This window comes from Miscanthus floridulus, chromosome 2, assembly GCF_019320115.1.
Source record: "Miscanthus floridulus cultivar M001 chromosome 2, ASM1932011v1, whole genome shotgun sequence".
Classification (NCBI taxonomy): Eukaryota; Viridiplantae; Streptophyta; class Magnoliopsida; order Poales; family Poaceae; genus Miscanthus; species Miscanthus floridulus.
Genome location: NC_089581.1, coordinates 11,852,284 through 11,873,102, shown reverse-complemented (window position 1 = coordinate 11,873,102; position 20,819 = coordinate 11,852,284). Strand labels below are relative to the sequence as shown.

The 20,819-nt window shown below is 46.3% G+C and overlaps 1 protein-coding gene and 2 long non-coding RNA genes across 4 annotated transcripts; 2 read left to right on the top strand and 1 right to left on the bottom strand.

The window, feature by feature from the left end:
• Positions 1-85: 85 nt before the first annotated feature.
• LOC136517064 (uncharacterized) lies at positions 86-5,463 on the top strand. 2 transcript variants are annotated; one of them, XR_010774203.1, is made up of 4 exons: positions 223-363; positions 2,446-2,943; positions 3,011-3,140; positions 5,198-5,463. It is a non-coding gene; the product is annotated as an uncharacterized lncRNA (long non-coding RNA). The 2 variants fall into 2 exon arrangements; XR_010774202.1 differs by lacking the exon at positions 5,198-5,463 and having other exon boundaries at positions 86-363; positions 3,011-4,637.
• Positions 5,464-11,493: 6,030 nt separating this feature from the next.
• On the bottom strand, positions 11,494-14,163 carry LOC136537934 (ATP-citrate synthase alpha chain protein 3-like). The gene is made up of 4 exons (XM_066529911.1): positions 13,982-14,163; positions 12,396-12,572; positions 11,943-12,267; positions 11,494-11,826 (listed from the first exon to the last, which is right to left on the bottom strand). Exons 2-4 carry the CDS (start codon positions 12,513-12,515, stop codon positions 11,747-11,749), a joined length of 525 nt encoding a protein of 174 aa, XP_066386008.1. The 5' UTR covers positions 12,516-12,572; positions 13,982-14,163; the 3' UTR covers positions 11,494-11,746.
• Positions 14,164-19,898: 5,735 nt separating this feature from the next.
• LOC136537933 (uncharacterized) lies at positions 19,899-20,601 on the top strand. Its single transcript, XR_010779162.1, has 3 exons — positions 19,899-20,109; positions 20,182-20,379; positions 20,459-20,601. It is a non-coding gene; the product is annotated as an uncharacterized lncRNA (long non-coding RNA).
• Positions 20,602-20,819: the final 218 nt, after the last annotated feature.

Genomic DNA, 20,819 nt, shown 5'->3' with positions numbered 1-20,819 from the left:
CAGTTGGAACCCTCACCGCTTGGATGTAGAAAGACAGTTGTACCCTCACCGCTTGGATGTAGCCATGTAGGCCACGCGGCGGACAGAAGGAGCGGGTCCCGGCGGTCAGCCAAACAGAGAGAGGAGAGAGGCTCCACGCGTGGGCTTCCAAGCTGGGCTCGGCCTGCCGCAGTGGGCCGCGAGTCTCTGTAGGGTTCACGCCGAGTGAAGGCAGTGCCCTCGGGGCCGGAGCGTGCGTCGCCGTCACCCGTGCGCCCCCGACGCCGCCGCCGGCCACTCGCCTCCCCTCCCCGCCGGGCGATTGGTCGCGGTTCCCCTGCTCCCACTGGCCGATCCCCTCCTGCCGAGCAGGTGCTCCTGCAGGTAAGCACTTGGATCTGTCCTCTCCTGCCCTCCTCTGCTCGCTGCTCCTTTGCTCACTGCCTCCTCCCTCCCTGGAATCTCCTGCTGGCTGCTGTATTAATGTATTAGCTCGGCTGCTGTATTAGCCTGCCTCCTCTGCTCACTGAAATCTGAGATTCGAATGTCTGCTGAATGCTGATTGCCTGCTTAGCTGATTGCCTGAATGCCTGCTGTAATGGTAATATTGCTGTCACTTGGTATATGGTCGTCAACATGGTCAACATGTATAAGAGACCAAATGTGTTGGTATATGTTTTTTAGGATCAATATGTCATGCATCATATGCAAACTACCTAAATTTACATTTTCCGATGAAAAATCTTTTTTTTTTGTAATTCTAAATGTGAAGCAAGTCTCCGTATCTTATTGGTGAAACTGAATACTTGAAATTCAAAAGAACCCCTGTTTTCTTGTTTTTCTTCTTTAACCTGCAGTCCTCTCCATCCTGTCCTATTTAACTCACCTGATCGACAATGCTCATTTACATATACAGCTTTCATCTAGTCATCGGCCCAGCTCCTCTTACGCATGTGACTATACCATTGTAGTCCACAAACCCAGATTGGTGATTTGAGAATGGAGGGCACCAGGATAAACTTTGACATGCACAGCCAGTTTACTCGTTATAACCGAGCGAGTATTATGAATGTTTTGTTAACCTGCGCAGAAGAGACCTCCTCAGTTATATGCACTTGTCATTTCGGCTGTTTGGGATGAGGTTTGGTTCACAGAGACAACGCTTTGCTGGTTCGGGATCCAGCACGGACGGTGAACGGCATGCAGGATAAAAGATTGGCCATTGCCAGTTTCATTTGTGTACCAGCAGCATGTGTGTGAGGAGGTTTCAGGCGTGCAAGCTGAAGGCTGGTAATAAGAGCCGACGTCTAATGGGTTCCCTTATTCGAGGTGATTTAGCCATGCCCGAGAATTGGCTCCTGCAAATGTTCAGTTAGCATTCAAAAATTTCAGATATGTTTAGAGTTAACATTCAGAAACTTCAGAGGAGTTGAAACACTTTGATGTATCTTCAAACTAATCTATCTATATCTATACTATAAAGGAGCGAAGGAATTAGAAATCCATTGAATTAGAAATCCATTGTTACCGTGAAAATTTCCTACCCACCGTAGATTGACTCTTAGACCCACAGGAGAAGGACGGCAGGAACATACGAAACACTTGCTTGTTTCACGTTGGGACTAACTGTTCCTTCGTGTTTTTTTATCCTTACCCGCCCGCCGTACCCGCATCCCCGTAGCCTTTTCCTTCCTTGCGCTGCCCCTCCCTCCAACCGTTCCGTCCCGGCCGAACAGTCGTCAATCTATCCCAATCCGCGCCGCCGCCCCGACCCAGGCCCCCGCGACAAAAGGTATCACGCGCTGGCGCCGGTGTTGGCAACAGCGTTGGTGAATGGTGACCCGACGCCGCCCCGGTCGCGGGCCGCTTCTCCTTCGGGCTCGGCAGGTGACCTCGCCCCCGTGTCATCGGCGGCGCGCGCTGGTGACGAGCGTGGCGTTGGGCGCGTGGGAGATGGCGACCGTGGAGAACTGCCGCGACGCCGAACACATGTCGACGACGATCAGGAGGACGAGGAGGTATAGAAGCCTCGTGCTCGTGATTGTTCTCTTCAGGAGGAAAAGATGGTGCCTGCGAGAAAGGCGTCGAAGCATGCAGGCGAGGCGCTATGCGCGTTGGCTTTTTCCGACCCTATCTCCACCGCCTCCGCCTCCCTACATGCTCCGTACGCCCGTACAACGTCTTGTAAAAGATGGCATATTCCCTGCTTGTGCTGCGGCTGGGATTAAGTAAAGAAGAGACCGGGCGATCTCCTCCCACTCGAGCAGGTGAAGTGATCACATCATAGCGAAGTGGTTTCAGTTTAGTTTTTGTCCTCCCGTGCTTGGCCTGATGGCCTACCTACGAATTTGCATGTCATGTGTTTGACGAAATACGAGTTGTATTACAAATTATTGGCTCTTTTGGTCTTAATGGAGCAAATGCAGGTGTTGCCTCTAATGCATCTATTTCTCTCACGCATTGCAGGCTGACCCCGAGGGGGCAGAGCAGGCAAGTTTCCTGAAAGTAAGCCTTCAAGAAGATGTCAGAACAGCAGGGTTCTACACTGTATCATTTAGCTTCCCCTATTAAGGCTATCCGCACTCGTCCACCTCTATTTCCATCTCTTAAAAAGAATATTCTATCCTAGTCATCGAGATTCTCTACTCTATACCTATTTCTCCTGCACCCGTGTTATCTCTATCGCATACTCTATATCCACTATTCTATATTTTATTCCCCTTCCTCCCCCTTTCTCTCTCTCCCCAACTCTCTCTCTCTCCCCCCTGGGATGCACAGTCGCGGGTAGCGCACGGCACGCAGCTCCTCCAGGAATAGCGGTCCATCGACCGGCCGGTACCGTAGCGCACGCTTTGCAGGCGAGCGGTGCGGCCGGTACCGTAGCGCACGCTTTGCAGGTCCGCGGTGCGGACAGCCTAAGGATGGCATGAGTTACAGAGACATTTGCAGCAGTCTATTCTGCAGGTAAAGAGTACTCTATATGTAATAATCTCAATGCAAGCAGTTCCTCATTTCCTGTGTATATTTGCAGACCTCTCCAACAGCTACCTGAGTCGGTTCCCAAAAGCTAATCAAGGACGGGACACCTAGGATACATCTTTTGTCGTCTGTATTTCCTCACTGTTAATCTGTTATGATGTCAGCTAAGGAAGAGGAACAAGGTAGCATCCTGCTCAACAACTAACTTTGATAGTAGAAGCTCTTGCACAATCAAAAAACTATATTTTGCTTTGCATCAAAACTAGGATATAAGCTATATATTTGGCTGCATATATTGCTTATCTCGTAACTTGAATCTTTGCCTTTACAATACCAAATCTTTGATTCTCATATTGATATAAGGTAACTTAAACCATACAATACTGCTTTGCTGTTTCTGAAAACTTGCACGGTCATATTTGAGAGCAATGGATTTGATCCAATCCACCCCGCCGACCATACATAAGTGCCAAATCTTATTAAAAGCATCAATAATACAGTAATGGACTACTAACTATATTTGCAAAGCACAAATCACAAAAATTACATGTCCTGCTCTACGGATGGCCTATTGGCATGTTGTGTGCAGCAAAGCCATGGTTCTCAAGGAGAACATAAATGTGATTTGGTGTGCATGTCAGCAAATACCTTTGTTCTTAATTTTTTGTGTTGAGCAATCTTTGACTCCATTGAAACATGATGATTACCCAAAGTTCCTTAGGGCATGATTGGTTGCCCCGCTCACGCCGTCGAAGGGCCATCCGGTATCACTCGGTGCACTTGCTCCATGTTTGGTTCCATCCCCTGCTCGTACCTTTCGCCTGCTTCCTCTCATTCATCTGCCCTCCCCCATCCCGCACGGTTCCGTCTTCTCAATTTCCACTTCGCTCTCGATGCAAGACGGTTTGATTCACGCATGGTGTAGGGGCCCATGTGTCAGACATCAAAACTTTGGTGCATGCATTTAACCAAACACGACCTCGTCTCATACTAGACCAACAATAAAGACAACCAAACATGACCGTCTGCACGAGCTCAACTTAGCTCCTTCGGTCTTGCACAGCCTGACCATCCTGGCAGTGCTGGGTTTGGCAGAGCTAAAGTTCAAATAAAGTAAAAAAGCCAAGTAAGAGCCAAAGCTACGAGTCCTAATAAAGTACTAGAAGTCTCTCGAAAGAAGTCTCTGTTTAATATTAGGTATGTGCGGTACCGCATGTGCCATTAAAAAAGATGATTCGACAAACTTTACTGATATTTATTTATGAATATATTTTTTTCAACAATATCATGATCAGCCTTTGTTGATCATTAGCTTGAATACATCCACTGTTTACATGCAGACCATTATAGTTTTGATGGCTTATTAGCCGTGAAGAAAACCATGACAAGATCATTTATAATTACTAGACATTTCAATAGAGATAAACAAGTTATAAGAGACTAAGAGCCATTAGACTTTCTGATTTAAAATGAGTCTCAAAATTTTCTTTTTAATTCTGTACTGTAAAAGAGATTTTTTTTTTTTTTTTGCTATAGACACGTGCGTGCCGCACGTGAGTATGAACCACAATATGGATTTTGCTCCTTTGGTCATGGTCCCTGTAGTAGTCAATAATGAAAGGAAAACTCTACTAGAAGCATTAAAGTATTTATATATGTGTAATCTTGAGTAAATGTATGTTTTTTGTGTTTGTAAAATGTATTAGTCATGAACTCAGCAATTCTCCTATCAAAGAGAACTTTTTTTTAGACACGTGCATGTAGCACATGCATTTCCACTAGTAAAACGAAAAAAGATCGAAACGATAATAGTGTAAGGACCCGATCGGATGAAATACTGGAGATCAACTACATGTTGGCAATGGGGATGGACTATTATTTCTTAGCAATGGAGCGGGTCTAAATTACAGAAGACGATGGGCGATGGACTACTAGTATGTTAATAACAACATAGAAATGAACCAGTACCGAAGTTGATGAGGATCATCTACCAAAGGACGATGATGGGATAGACTGTGAACCCGAAGGATCCACTAGAGAAGACTACTTACTCATCGTGCAATTCATCTGTAGCCTCCCCCGGCTCACCAACTCTTGTCTCGTGCAGCATTTAATTTGGCCCTGCCTGCATGCCTTTGTATCTACACACTTTACCTGGTCTCATTTTGCACCATCGTCATTTGTTTTTTTTTTATGAAACCCATCGTCATTTGTTTGAGTCGCCACTGCTTGACGGCAGGCTATATAGCTAGCATATATAGAGGGGTCGCTTGAAATGCTGAGAGACAGACTGTGCGCGTGCGTGTGTTCTGGGATCGGAAGGAAGAATGGTGTATGCATGCCTAGTCACACTTGCCATGGTTGGTTGAGGCACTGAGAGACAACGGGTGCGGGATGCAGGCTGGCGCAGCCCCACTCATGATCGTCATCTCTCAGCTGAGGCAAGTGTTCACTCTCCCCGACATAGGCAGCAGACCTCGATCACGTATCTCGAGTAGAAATGTGTATTTGGCGTTGGCCTCGTTTAGATTAAGGTTATGAATCAGTATTTGACATTGTAGCACTTTCGTTTGTATTTGACAATTATTGTCCAATTATGGTCTAACTAGGCTCAAAAGATTTGTCTCGTAATTTACAATCAAACTGTGTAATTAGTTATTTTTTTATCTACATTTAATACTCCATGCATGTGTCCAAAGATTTCATATGATGGAGAGAGAGTGAAAAAAACTTGCAATCTAAACAAGGCCCTTGTTTAGATTGGGGTTAGGAATCAGTATTTAGCACTGTAGCACTTTCGTTTGTATTTGACAATTATTATCCAATCATGGCCTAACTAGGCTCAAAAGATTCGTCTCATAATTTACAATTAAACTGTGTAATTAGTTATTTTTTTATCTATATTTAATACTCCATACATGTGTCTAAAGATTTGATGTGATGAAGAGAGAGTAAAAAAACTTACAATCTAAACAAGGCCTTTGTTACCAGAACTGCTCCAATACTCCCTTTTCTAAAAATAGTGCCGATCTCAGCAGACATGCTAGATAATTATTTTTTATTAGTTATTATATTTCTCTTGGGTCCTGCTTGGGCCTGCCTGTCCAAGCCTGTAGCCCATCATCTCTTCTAGACCCCTTTGTTGCTAGAGTTTTGTTTCGTCGTCGACTAAGACGAGCGTGGACACTGCCATTGTGGGAGTCTAGATGCTGTCTGGTCGTGATGCGTTCCAACGATGCAAAGCAAGACCACAGGAGTGGCACCTCGCGGCAGCGTTACACTAGTTTGACAAGAGGACCGGGATTAGATTGAGAATTACTACTTTAGGTTTCTCTCTCGATCGTACTCACATCCTGAGTCCTTGCTTCGATCCACTGAAGGGGATGGTTCGTGGTCGCCGACTAGTGACTCTGCTGCCCCAGGACCTGGTGATGGTTATATTGCAGTATACAATGAAGAGAGGGTTGTTGCCAAGCCTATGGCCTGAGCATCTGCGATCGAATGTAATCAGCCCAGGCCTGTTCGCTTGAAGTTATCAGCCGGCTTATCAGCTAGAATCTACAGTATTTACCTCTCACAACAAAACAGCTTCAGCCGGCTTTAATACCAGCCGAACAGAGAAAAATCAGAGAATTACTCCAATAGACACATAGCTAACATAGTACATATTCATTTGCTACCACTTGCTACGAGCATCAAGCAACCGCAGCCTACTCGATCCTGCCCTATTTAACTCACCTGATCAACAATGCTCGTTTACTTATACAGCTTTCATCCACTCATCACCCCAGCTCCTCTTATATATGCTACTATACCACATTGTAGTCCACAAACTCGGATTGGCGATTTGAGAATTAATGGAGGGCACCAGGATAAGTCCTAACACGCACAACCAAAGTAAGTTGCTACATTCGATCGAGTATTATGAAAGTATTGTTGACCTTTGCACAAGAGGTTTGGTTCAAAGAGAATTCACGCTTTGCTGGTAGCACGGGCACTTGATGGTAGCACGGGCGGTGAATGGCGTGTAGGACCAGTACCAGACTACCAGCTGCAGCATGTGTGCAGACATTTGAGGTGTGCGAGATAAACAGCTATCAAGAGCGGACGCCCAACGGGGTTCTCTTACTCGGTAGACACCTCTTTTCAGTGGTATGGCCTCGTGTGCGTTCAAGGGACAAGCAAGTATGCGTCCATTAGAGGTCTAGACATCCCCATCGCGTAAACATGAAGGGATTCAATAAGCTGTAAAGCACATCAGCGATCCTTAAAGTTATTTATGATATCAGATAGGTCTATATTAGCATATATGAGGAGAGAGCGAATCTCAAAGAAAATAGTGTTATGATCGCCTGAAATTCTTGGTGAAATGTATGCAGCTTTTGGTGCCAATTGGAAGGTCGACAATAATAGGACGGTGTATAATCAAATGCAAGTTAATAGTTTCTGGGGGATAATGATATCTCCAAATAAGTGCATTTAATTCTTTAATGTGCTTGTCCATCTAGTCCAGTAGTCTCGAAAACATGTATACATGTGTGTTCATTTATTAAAACAATTGGCAACACAACCCCTCCTCAAATTATAGTTTGCTTTGGTTTTTCCTGAAGTCAAACTTCTTGTAACTTTGATCAAGTTCAAAAAAATATACTAACATATAAATCTTTAGATTAGTTGCATTTTAAAGTTTTCATAAAATATATTTTGATAGTGCATTTATATATCTAAACTCATAGATGCTAGTATACTTTTTTTGTACAAACGACTAAAAGTAGAGAAGTTTGATTTACAAAAAGAATCAAAGTGGACTATATTTTGGAATGCTGGAGTACTTAGTTTGCCTGTTCATGCTTGTGTGTGGATATCACTTCCTCCAGTTCTCAGCCTAGCAACTCTTGTGACTGTTTTGGGGAAAAAAAGGTAGTGTTACAAAAATAAGTAAATTCTTTGAATGCCATTGGAAATAGTCTTGATCCTTTCGAGCTAAGTATATTTGAATGGTACTGTCAACATAATTTGACATTTGAAATTCAAAACAAAGGGGAAAACCGGCATCGATCTCACAGCCAAGAACAAGTGCGTATTTTATATATATGGTACTACCAAGAATTACCAAGACGGCGGAACTACTCAACAGACACATAGCTAACATAGTACATATTCATTTGTTAGCACTAATTACTAGCTGCTGGAATTCTGTGCAGCCCCCCTACTTAACTAGCCTGATCGACCATACTACTCGTTTACATATACACAACTTCCGTCCACTCATGAGCACATCAGCGCTGCAGTTCCTCTTATGCATGTGACAATACCACAACCACAACTGCTGCAGCCAGCCTGCAGTCGACCTATAGCTAGCGGCTGGAATAGTGAGGCGATTTGAGAATGGAGGGCACCGGGACAAATTCTGACACCCAGGACGACCCAAGTACATCGGTTGTATAACCTGTCGTTCCGGCTGTTGCAGAGGAGGTTTGGTTCACCGAGACCGCACTGGTTCAGGACGAACCAGCACCAGGAGCTCGATGAAAGCAGCACGGCCCGTGGAGGAGGAAGGCTAGCCGACGCGCACGGCGAACAATTCCCAACAAATGGCGAGATTCAACCGAAATGTGGCCGAGCACTGCTTGCAGGATGCGGTCCAGGGCTTTAACAGCAGATCGAGACATCGCGCGGCTGCTATATACGGTCTTTCCGTGCGTAGCCTGATGCGAGGGCTCCACGCGGTGGGGTGGATAGGCTGAAGGGACTGAGAGTCCAAAGCCTCTCCGTATACGATGCCTGACTGGGACCGATCGGTCCCAATCTGCTGCTTTCTATGCTGCATGTCTCCTATCCTATCGTACGAACATTTTCAAAAAAAAATTATGAAAAATCAAAGAAGTTGTGGTGCCAGCTGTGATAGGCCAAGGCCTAGACGCCGAACCGCCTGGACCCATATGCAGGACTATGATGATGATCAGAGCAGGCAGGCAGCAGGCCCAACACAAATTAAAAAGAGCCCAACTAACCCAGTGCAGCCACTTCAGAAAAAAGAAGGGTAGTGGGCGAGAAGTGAGAAAGGAAAGCGCAAACGATAATGCTAAGATGCGGGCGTCCGTCCGTCGAGATGCTCCGCGTCGCCAGCCCAATAACCTCCCGCTCCTTCGTTTCTCAAAAAAAAAACTACCCATCCACTCATTCCTATCAACTCGTTCTATCGCTCCTATCCGCTCGTCTGCCGCCTCCGAGCGCATCGCACTGCTCATCCACTCATTCCTATCCACTCGTTCTATCGCTCCTATCCGCTCGTCTGCTACCTCCGAGCGCATCGCACTGCTCATCCACTCCATTCGTTTCCTTGCCCCTAATTTCTCTCTCCCCAATCTGCTCTCTTGTGCACATCCAACACAGAGTAGCGAGCACCGATGGTTTGCGGCATGTCGGTGAGTCGCAACGTGGCGGTGCGGAGGCAAGAAAGCCCCAGCGGCATGCGGTAAGCGCAGAGGCAAGCTCGTGTCGACGCGGAGGCTGGCGAGCCCCGGTGGCAGTCGCTCGTGCACGATGAGGCAAGGCCAGCAAGCCACGCGACGCGACGGCGTGGAGGCAGGAGAGCTCCGAGGGCACGCGTTCCGCACAGAGACGAGCTCGCGGCGGCACAGAGGCAGGTGAGCCCCGACGGCAACCACTCGTGAGCGACGACGCTAGGCCAGCGAGCCGCTTCCAAGGCGCAGCGCTCGACCTACGAGGCACGACGCGCTCGGCAAGTAAATGTTGCGCTATGCTGAAAGCGTATGTTTTAATTGTTTCAAATGTTTCGTACTGGTGGATCCGCCCCTTAGCCATGTCAGCAGCAGCGCACGGTGGCGGGAGCGGCAGCTCCCAGCTCCAGCGCGTCCGCGTGGCGCGCCTCTCTCGTCTCCGGCAATGAGCTGCGTGGCAGTGAAGAGGCTACGGCTCCCGCCGCGGCGCTGAGGCCCGGGCCCCGGTCATGGCGTGGAGGCCTAGAGGGATGCCCCCAGCGCGGGCCATGGCGAATCGGTCCAGGCCCCCGGCGAGGCGTCCCCGGCGAGGCCTCCGAGAGGAAGCAGGCACGGGCGAGCGCGAGGTTCTTCTTCGGCGTGGGCGACGGACTGCTATTTTTTTTTCATAAAAAGTTTCGGAGTTTTGATGTGCGCGAGGATTGGAGTTGGAGATCGATACATAATCTGACCTTCGACGGGGGAGGGAACCGGAGGGAGCACGCGCAAGAGGGAGGGAAGGAACCGGAGGAGCGCGCACACGAAGAGGAGGTTGGACGAAAGCCTTTGATATTCAGAAATGCTATACAACACTCTTGATATTTCCTCCACGTAGTTGGATCGGAGAGGCAGAGCGAAGGGGGCGACGCGCGAAGTCTGCCGGTAGAGTCTCCGTTAGAGATTTTCTAGGTGTAGATAGAGATATCAGCTTCAGTACAGGGTTCGATCGCATATATATAGCAAATCCCAATTATATAGAATCATATGCACAATTATACACTCAAAACTCGCTAGACCAATAAGCTAGCACATGTATACGAGTATATTCTCCTGGCTACGAAGATAGTTTATTAGACATGATAACTAGCGACACCCTTTCTTTCCACGTACGACATAGGCATTTCAATGCAGGGATGCTACTATGCTAGGGAGCTAGATTATATAGCTAGGAGACAGCAGCAGGATCGATCGGAGCTATCAGCTTGCTAATTAATCAGATGCAAAAGTTGCAACTGCCGGCATTGCTTGCGCTTGCGCGATGCATGCATGGAGCTCGGATCGATAGATATCCCAAATGAGCTCAACCTCAACTGACATTGCTGCTCGACTGTTGTGAGTATGTGCTTTTTCCTTTGATGAATAACACAAACAAAGGCAGGAGCTTGCATTGCAAGAGCATCCAGCTACATCTGCATCTGCATATATATATATACACTACTGGAATCGCAGGATTTGCCTAGTGCCGCAGGCACTAGGCAAAGGCCCAGAAACACTAGGCAAACAGTTTGCCTAGTATCACACTAGGCAAACAAGGGTCGGCAGAGGCGGACTAGGTAAAGAGCACTTTGCCGAGTGTCAAACCTCGGACACTCGGCAAAGTGTTTGCCTAGTGTCAAGGACACCACTCGGCAAAAGTATTCCACTGACGGTGGAAATCGTAACGGACGTTTTGCCTAATGTCGGAGGTCTGACACTCGGCAAAGTATGCAAGGTTTGCCTAGTGCCAGGCGTCCGACACTAGGCAAATATGTCAAGCTTTGCCTAGTGTCAGGCCGCCTACACTAGGCAAATATGCCAAGGTTTGCCTAGTGTCAGGCCTTCGACACTAGGCAAACTGCCTACTTTGCCTAGTGTCAGTTTCCTGACACTAGGCAAAGCCTGTTCCCGGGTGCGCCATGTGTGGCCCCTTTGCCTAGTGTCAGACCCCTGACACTAGGCAAAGTAACCAGAAGCTGAATTTTTTTTTTGATTATTCCATTTGCGACACAAATATAAATCATATTCAAACACCACAAATATATCACATGAATCATAAATAAGAACCACATGTTCACATATATCACATGTTCATACCAAAAGTCCAAATGTGCCACAAGTTCACAAGTTCATAAGTGCACAACCAAATTTCTTAACAAAGTTCACAACAAGCTGATCACGACGATTGTCAAGGGTGAAGAGGCCCGTGGTTTGATGCTCCAGGCGACCCTTCCACTTGATTCGGCTCAAGCTGTGGTGCCGGCGACGCTCCAATCTGTGAAGCCGGCGACCCTTCCACTTGATTCGGCTCAAGCTGTGGTGCCGGCGACGCTCCAATCTGTGAAGCCGGTGACCCTCCAATTTGATTCGATGCCACGCCCGATTGATGCTGAAAAAAATGAAAAGGATACCGTCAATAAAAAATTTCGGCAGAACCTCTCCTGCACGGAGAGGTTTCCAAACCCTGCAAGAAAACAAACGGCACGATGACCGTCAAGAACATACATATCAATACACCGCCACCAACACCACCACCACCCGAACACCACAACTGCCACCACCACACCACAACAACAACCGCCGTCACCACCAATGGCAGGGTGGCGATCAATGGAGCACATGCGTCAGGTGTCATTTGCTTCTCTGTGGGAAGAAAGATAGTCTTAACCTTGTCCCAGTTCTCCTCGATCTCAATACCTCCACACTCTGAGAAACTAATGGTGCTGCCAAGCCTTTCTGATCCAATCGAAAGGTAATACTCTTGGTCATGCGGCACAAATGGCTCAACTATGAAGGTTGTAATTGGAGCTTTGCAGCCACCCATCTCGACCTAGATACATGAGCAAATTCAGTCATACAGATTATAAATAGCTTTAACGATCAGGTTTGTTCTGGTAAAAGCATATGGCAAGATGACCTTCAAAAAAAAGCATGGCAAGATGCTAGTCATGACAGTACCTCAACTCCCAACCGCTCCTTGACAAATTGGCGAACTTGGGCAAGATCTAGGTTGAGGGCCACAAGTCCACTCTTCCCACGTTTCCCAAAGAGCATGTCAGGTTTCACAACCAACTTCATAGATGAGAGCCATGGCTCCTGGTTTGCAAGCTCAGTGAAATCCGTTGACTGTGTGACCTGTGATTAAGCATTCTGAAAATTCAATCAACTGGTCTTGAGGAATATGTAAAAAACAGGGATGCTATAGTGAATGAAAGAAGATAACTAATATAGAACATCAGAACCTGAAGAACCTCCCTTGAGAGTAATCAAACTCGATCTGTGTAACTGTATTTCTACAACCAATAAACCCAGCTAATGCAAAACACTAAGCAAGTGCACCTTCAAAGAGAACCCAAGTAAAATGAACCAGTTGTTTCCTATCTGGTGAATGGCAACTAAAAACGAAGACAATCTGTTGGTGTTACCTAGATGATCTACTGGTTTTTGACACAGACCCAGTTTATCAGAGTAAAATTCCCCTAAACCAAACTATATAACTGCTACTTGAAAATTCTGGTTTCTATGGAGGTTGAGATTTCAATGACCACAGCCATAGACCTTGCAAATCCATTCTATGGAGCGAGCTAACTCCGGCAGACCGGCACCCGATCCTGTTCCTACGGTGACCGCGCGCAAGATGGTGGGTGCTGATTATGATTATCCAAGACATGGAGATTCATTTGGATAGAACAGGAAAAGCAGGAGCCGTCACTACCAACCTAATAAAATCAGGACTCGTCACTCTGATCCAGCATTTCAATTTGTGCAGCTTGTGCTTTTGAAAAAGCTTACCCCAAATAACACTAAATAAATCCACATGATGCTCTTTTCACAAAGTCACAGCCAGCCAGCCGACAAACAACTATAGCGTCAATACGAAACTAGCTTAGCTCTGTCCTAGCTTGCGCCATTTGAGCTTCAAGTACTCTACATGTATCAGGTATACCAATAAATCATACTGCAAGAGCAAGCAAAGCGACAAGGTACAAGCATACTAAATTCCCCCTCCAACATTGCATCTCGACTCAACACACAAGGTAGAACTAATCAATCTGAACTATCTTAGAAAACTAAGTACAGTCAGTTCAATTCCCCCCTTTTCATCATCCATGTTTCTGATCTAAAAAATACAATAAAATCATTTCATGTATTTTATGATTTTATCATGGCTGATAGGAACTGAAAAACAAAAATAAGAATTTGGTACTGCACCGAAGGTAGGAGAACTAAGGCTCCTTGTTCAGCACAAACAGATATGCTGCTGGATGGTAAAGCTAGCCCTGACCTGACGACGCTATGCAGTAATGAACTTTTGATTTGACAGTCAAAATTAGCAGGGCCATATGCATCAGCAATTCAACATGCTATTTTAATTCGTTTCGATCCAATCAGCTGATATATGCATCAAACTAACTACATTTTATGCTATCAAAGAACCGCATTAATAAGCAATGCCCTGGTGTTGATATTTATGGTACTAGCTAGCAATCCAACAGGCATTGGAACTCTATAGGGTCCGAGTCCTCAAGCAGAAGGCCACTCACCTTGATGGAGGCGGATGATCCGAAGCTGAAGGCGCTCGCTGCCGTCTTGTAGCCCAGCTCCACGGTCTTGCGTGCTCGCGGTGGAGTCTCGCCGAGTGCTCGAGTCGCCGTCTGCCCGTCTCAGTGGCTTGGCCTCTCTGCTCCTGCCTCCTGCTCCGTCCTGCTGGCTGCTGCTTGCTGCGTTGCGGTGAATGAACTGGCCGCTGGCACGGGCGCGCGGGCGGCGCTGGCGCGGTGGGGCGGGCGGCGCGGCCTGCGGGCGCGGGCGCGGGCGAGCTGGCGCGCGGGTAGCGGCGGCGCTGGCGCGGGCGGCCGGGCGGCGTGGGCGCGGCGCGGGGGCGGGGGCGGGGGCGGGCCGGCGTGGGCGCGGTGGCTGTCTGCGGCTGTCTGCTTGACTGCCCGGCTGGCCGAAAGCGTTTAAGTCCCAACCGCTCCTTTGCCGAGTGCCGGATCGCACTCGGCAAAGATTTGATTTTTTTTTAAAAAAAATTCTTTGCTGAGTGTTCCAGATTTGGCACTCGGCAAAGATTTAAATTTTTTTTAAAAAAAATCTTTGTCGAGTGTCTCAGATCTGGCACTCGACAAAGAAATTTTTTTAAAAAAAATACTTTGCCGAGTGCCCCTGGCACGGCACTCGTCAAAGATTTATTTTTTTTTATAATTTCTTTGCCGAGTGCTCCTGTGGATGTACTCGGTAAAGAGGAAATTTTTAAAAAAAATTTAAAACCATCTTTGCCGAGTGCTTTATGCTTGGCACTCGGTAAAGACAGCCTTTGCCGAGTGCCATGTCCCGGCACTCGGTAAAGTTTTTTTGTTTTTTTTTTGTTTTTGGCCTCTAATTTTTTTGTGCAGCCCTTTTAAAGCACGAGGAACTTCTAGTTACAGTTTGGGGATTTTTTGTGGCTTTTTGATATATTTAGTTACTTTATTTCGTTTACTTGAATTTTTTCGAAAAATAGAAATTTGAACTGCACGTGGTACGAATAATAGAATTTAATGATTCAAAAATTGATAGTCATGTTAGTAAGTGTTGTGAGAGGCCGTATCCAGGAACGGACCGAAAATTTCGGACATCTTGTTCACGAAACATGTCCGCGAAATTGCGTGTGAAGTATTTTTAAATTCTATAAAAAGCAAACGAAGTCCGAAAATCATGAAACTTGTTGAGATGTCGTGATATCATATGTGGAGGCTATGATAAAATTTTTAGAAGATTTCGTGCACGTTGTCACGTACGATGCTTACAAACCAGGACATCTCTGCATATGATCACATGTGGAGATGTTAGGGTTTCTAAGCATCATACGTGACGATGTGCTCGAAATCTTTTTAAATTTTTATCATGGCACCCGCATGCGATATCTTGACTTATCAATAAGTTTCATGAATTTCAGACTCCGTTTTCATTTAATAGAATTTAAAAACTATTTGCTCGCAAGTTCGTGGTCATGTCTCGACGTGAAGATGTGTGAAATTTTTGGTCTGTTTCTGGATACGGCCTCAACTAACACTTACTAACATGAATATCATTTTTACATTCATGAATTGCCATTATTCGTCACACTTGCAGTTCAAATTTGCATTTGTCAAAAAAATTCAAAGAAATTAAATAAACTAAAGAAATATAGCAAAATTTCATAAAATTATGCCAACTTTCAACATGTTGGTCAAGGTATAGTAGGAAAGCTACAGAAAAAAATTGGAAGCTAAAATCAAAAAAGAAAAAATATTTTGCCTAGTGTCTCTGTAAGACACTAGGCAAACTGACCAGTTTGCCTAGTGTCGTCCGGAGACACTAGGCAAAGTTCTAATTTTGCCGAGTGTTAACGGAAGACACTCGGCAAAATGGTAACGGCGGTTGCCCTCCGGCAGTCTTTGTCGAGTGTGATGGTATGCCTAGTATTGACACTAGGCAAAATGGTCATTTACCGAGTGGATTTCTTTGCCTAGTGTCGACACTCGGCAAATCGTTATTTTGCCTAGTGCCTTTATTTTGCCGAGTGCTCCGGGGTCTAATACTCGGCAAACAAGCTCTTTGCCTAGTGTCCGACGATTGGCACTAGGCAAACCATTAAACACTAGGCAAATCTCGGTTTTTCAGTAGTGATATATACGTACGTAATTCATGCAAACACAAACTAACAACGACCATTTCAAGAATAAACAAACACACTAAAAACTAATGTACACCTTAAACTCAAATAAATAATGTTTTGAGCTCTGAAGTTCTTGATCATCAAATGAACGACAATAATTATAAGTATATTAATCAAACGGAGAGAGAGAGAGATGTGGTGGTCATGCTTGGCTCCTCGCACGCCATCCGCAGTAGAGCCAACGTATGAGTCGGCAGCTATGCGAGTGGCATACAGGGAGCCAGGCATATCCCGCCCGCCTTTTTCACCCTACCTCTTTATTTCAGACGACCGACCTGCGCCATAGGCCCATAGCAGCTACTGCCGATGCTGCTGCTGCTGCTTCTTCTTCCTCCAACCGCACGGATCGACGTACGTACACCTACTATCCGTCTCCAAACATCGACGACCACACCGCAATGCCATGCATGCTCTTCGATCATTCCCTGAACTTGCAGTTGCAGGGTTCATATATGCAAGCACAGCTAGCTGGAACAAGCAGGTAGCTACCTACACTACCGGAGACTGTTTAGTTACCGAGTGCCCCGACAATTACCGAGTGTCAAAAGTCGGGGCACTCGGAACATATTATTTACCGAGTGCCAACACTAGGAAAATAAAAACACCCGGTAGTCGACAGCTTTACCGAGTATACACACTCGGTAACTTAAGACACTCGATAAAACTACAAGTTTACCGAAGGGGCGCACTCGGTAAAAACAGCCACTCGGTATTGAGGTGCCACGTCACCTACGATAGCAACCGTGCGCCAAACGGCGTCACGGCATGACATGTTTACCGAGTGTTATGAGCATACACTCGGCAAACATCACGGTAACAGCTCCGCCCGTAAAGCACCCATAGCAAATAAAAAAGACCGAAAAATGACATGTTTACCGAGTGTTATGAGCATACACTCGGCAAACATCACGCTCGGTAGAAGTATTTGCACTCGGTAATAATAAAGTTTTACCGAGTGTAAGTGCACAACACTCGGTAAACACTATCTTTTACCGAGTGTATTGGCGCAACACTCGGTAAAATTCAACCAAATTTCTTGTTTTTTCCCTTCATTCTTTTTCCTCTATCCACATATGATATTTAGTACTCCATTCCAAAATATGGTGTTTATTTCGATTTATTTACTATATTTCACAAAATTTTCATTCTTTATGAAAATTAGGTACATATCGTGTAAATTTAATTGTAATAATTAAAATCGAACTCGATAAATCACGAGATTGGAAGAATTAACATTGAAGCATACATCTATGTTATAGAAAAAATTTCATACCGTTTTGGAAGTATTTTTACATTCGTCGTTGCCGAACCGGTACATCTCCCCAAGAGACGCTAAACATTCACAATGACGAGTAGGATTTCTATTAAGAGTGAAATTCAACAATATGATTTGAACTTGGAATTTTTAGATAGTAAATAGATGACATGAAATAGTTCATGTGAAAGTTTGGTGAATTTTAGGATTAAATTAGCATTTTTTCTTTTTTGTTTTGCATGAAATAATGGATACTTTTACCGAGTGTGACCTGAAACACTCGGTAAAGGTTAGCCACGGCCCACCTCTGCCACAGTGGGCTGCCATGCTTCTGTTTACCGAGTGCCGTAGATCTGGGCACTCGGTAAACATGTACCAGGCTTATGTTTACCGAGTGCCGTAGATCTGGGCACTCGGTAAACATGTACCCCACATGTCATTGGGCTGCGGTACTTGAGTTTACCGAGTGCCGTACATCTAGGCACTCGGTAAACAGAAGCATTCAACACAGCCGTTTCTCCCTCAAATCGTGCACAGACGCACACACACACACCGCACACGCCTCCCCACCGCCGCGGCCGCCTCCTTCCTCCACCACCGCCGCCACCGGGCGGTCCCCCACAGCTGCCGCCACCGGAGAGACGGAGAGAGAGAGAGACGGAGAGAGAGACAGCGGCACCGGCGCACCGGACGACGATCCCCTCCGCCGACGCCGCCCCGTGCTCCCTCCTTCGCTCCCGTTCCCGCGAGGTGGGGTGGGGTGGGCCCCAGCAGCAACGGCGACGGCGAGCACTCTCTCCCCTCCACCACCGCCGCCACCGGGGGAGGGCGGTCATCCGCCGCCACCGCGGGACTGCCGCCGCCGCGGCCGCCTCCTCCCCTCCAAGCTCCGGACCTGCTCATCTGCTGACTGAATTAGGTAACACACCACTGCTCCCATGCATCCACTTGGCATTACAAAACTAGACAGCACAGCTTCATCACATCAAAGGGCTTATTATTATTAGTTCCATCAGAACTTGTCAATTAGTTACTCCAAGATTAGTCACCAGTTTGGTCGATGTGTGAATTTGGTTACCAGTTGCTCGATCTCATCAGTAGTCATCACAGCAGTGGAACAGAAGAAGAGAAACGAAAGAACATTGAGACCTATTGCTTGCTATATGGTACACAGAGAGAGAGAGGCGCCTTAGTAAGGCCTACGTCCCTGGAAGGACGGGGATGGTGGCAGCAGGCCAAGGCAAGGCGAGGTGGCTGACGGCAAGCCTGCTAAGCTTCCAGCATCAGGGAGACAACACGGGACTGCAAGTTCCGTGGCTGAGGGCAAGCCTGCTAAACTTCCAGCTTCAGGGATACAACGCGGGACTGCCGGTTTCGCTTGGCCACCCGCACGAACACAACAGAAAGGCATGATGGCGCCCACCATGGCCTGCGGACTTCCTGCTCTCCTTTCAGGCAGGCAACTGGCGAGAAATAGGACTAGGAGTTAGATGAAACATTCAAGCATGTATTTTAGTTTACACTGTGCAAGTGCAAGACAGAAAATACTATAAAATTATCACCAGATTGCAGGAGAGCCAAATAAATGCTCAGTTGTTTCAGGTTCCAGGAGGAACATATTTGACAAAGATAAGCAAGCATGCAATCCGACTGATAACACTTATCATACTTTTACAGACTAAAACAGATAACTAGCTTCCATGATATCTCCCTTTTTCCTTGGACCCATGATTTTATTTCTCAAAGAAAATGATTTGGTGACTGAATTTTCCATTTTTTACTTCATATACTAGTCTGGGTTACTGTTGGACTGTGCTAAATGTACTGGCCTCAAGCTGCACTCTGAAGATTGGAGCTCTAGAAAATCAAGATAGACCTGTGGGCTGTGGCTGTGGCACTGTAACCGTGCTGCTGAAGTCATAACCGTACAGTGAAATGTCATGGTCATAGGTCATCTTAGATTTCAGGTGATTGGGTCATGCCTAATCAAATCATCTGTGCATGTGCAGGTGCTTGACAAGGAAACCACGTTACCTACTGACATCATTGAGAACAATAGTAAACATTATATAACTAAACCATAAAGTTTGCCAAAGAATAAAAGAAAATGTGTGCCTTGTATTTCTACAATAAAGTGACATTTATATTTATATACTAATTAAGCATTAGTTAAAACGTCACCCAAACCATAACCTGAATTTTCTTTTTGCTAAGTTACCAACATGAGGTCCCAAGTTCTGTAAAAGGAGCTAGTCACTAAGAGCACATAATTCAAGAACACTATAAGCCAGAAAATTAAGCTGCTGCCGGTTGCATTCCAAAAAAAAAAAATTAAGCTGCTAGAACTTTACAGTATTTCATTTGTTAAGATAGGGAAGTATTGCTAGGGGAAAGAACATTTTTCTTCACTGTTTCACACATGTCAAAAGCTATGCAAACTCAAAAGAAAACTGAAGAAAAAAATCTCAAACTCTAATGGGCATCATATAATCGAAATATGCAGGGATTGGGAAATGGTGATCCCAGGGAGTCACTCTCGCCGAGTAAACGGGATCCTGGGTCTTCTGTGCAGGGCAAACTACCCTGGGATGGTGAGGATCGATGGTGTTGTGCAGCCCGCCATGAAGTGGTCCCACTGGCACGCCGCCAGCGATCAGACTGATCGAGCTGGCAGGTGTTATAACAGCAAGGCCGACCGGGTGATGAAAGAGCTGTGGGTACGTGTTCATCGCACTATGCTGATAATAACATCACATTAATTGTATATTACTGACTGTATTTACTTGTAGGATTACTACACCTTGGCGGAGGGAGTACGTAGGGAGGACGCGGATGACGTGGTGAACAGAGTCTGTGTTCACCGAGTGCAGGACCTCTTCTACGAGACAAAGCTCATGTGCAGAAGAATTTACCATGCCCGCAGAGGACACAGAGTCACCAGAGCGCAGGCAGTGCACCTGCCCCTGACTAAGGAGCAATACTTGACGGTAAACATGAGATTACATCGTCTGCGATTAATTGCACTGAAATTGATTTATGATTTGTCATGTGCTCGTGTACGTGCAGGTGCCTCCTGCTTGGTGTGCGGGGATGGACAACTGCTGGGAGGCCATTGTGGACAAGTGGTTGAGTGAGGAGTACGAGCAATATCACGTCGTACGCTCACGTTGCCGTGCGATGATGCAGGGTTCCTCGCACAAACAAGGCCCCACTACCATCAAGGAATATGCAGCCAGATATGTACGCGGATTTCATTTCGTTGTTGCTATGCTAACTTCTGAATGCATAATATCTTATTGTTGTGCTTCTTCCTGCAGACGCGGTTCCACCCCGGCCAGGAGTGCGCCTTATTCAAGGCATATGCCTTGGCACACAAGGGCAAGGCAAAGGACCCCGACCTCGTCTACAACGCGGAGGACCCGCCCGA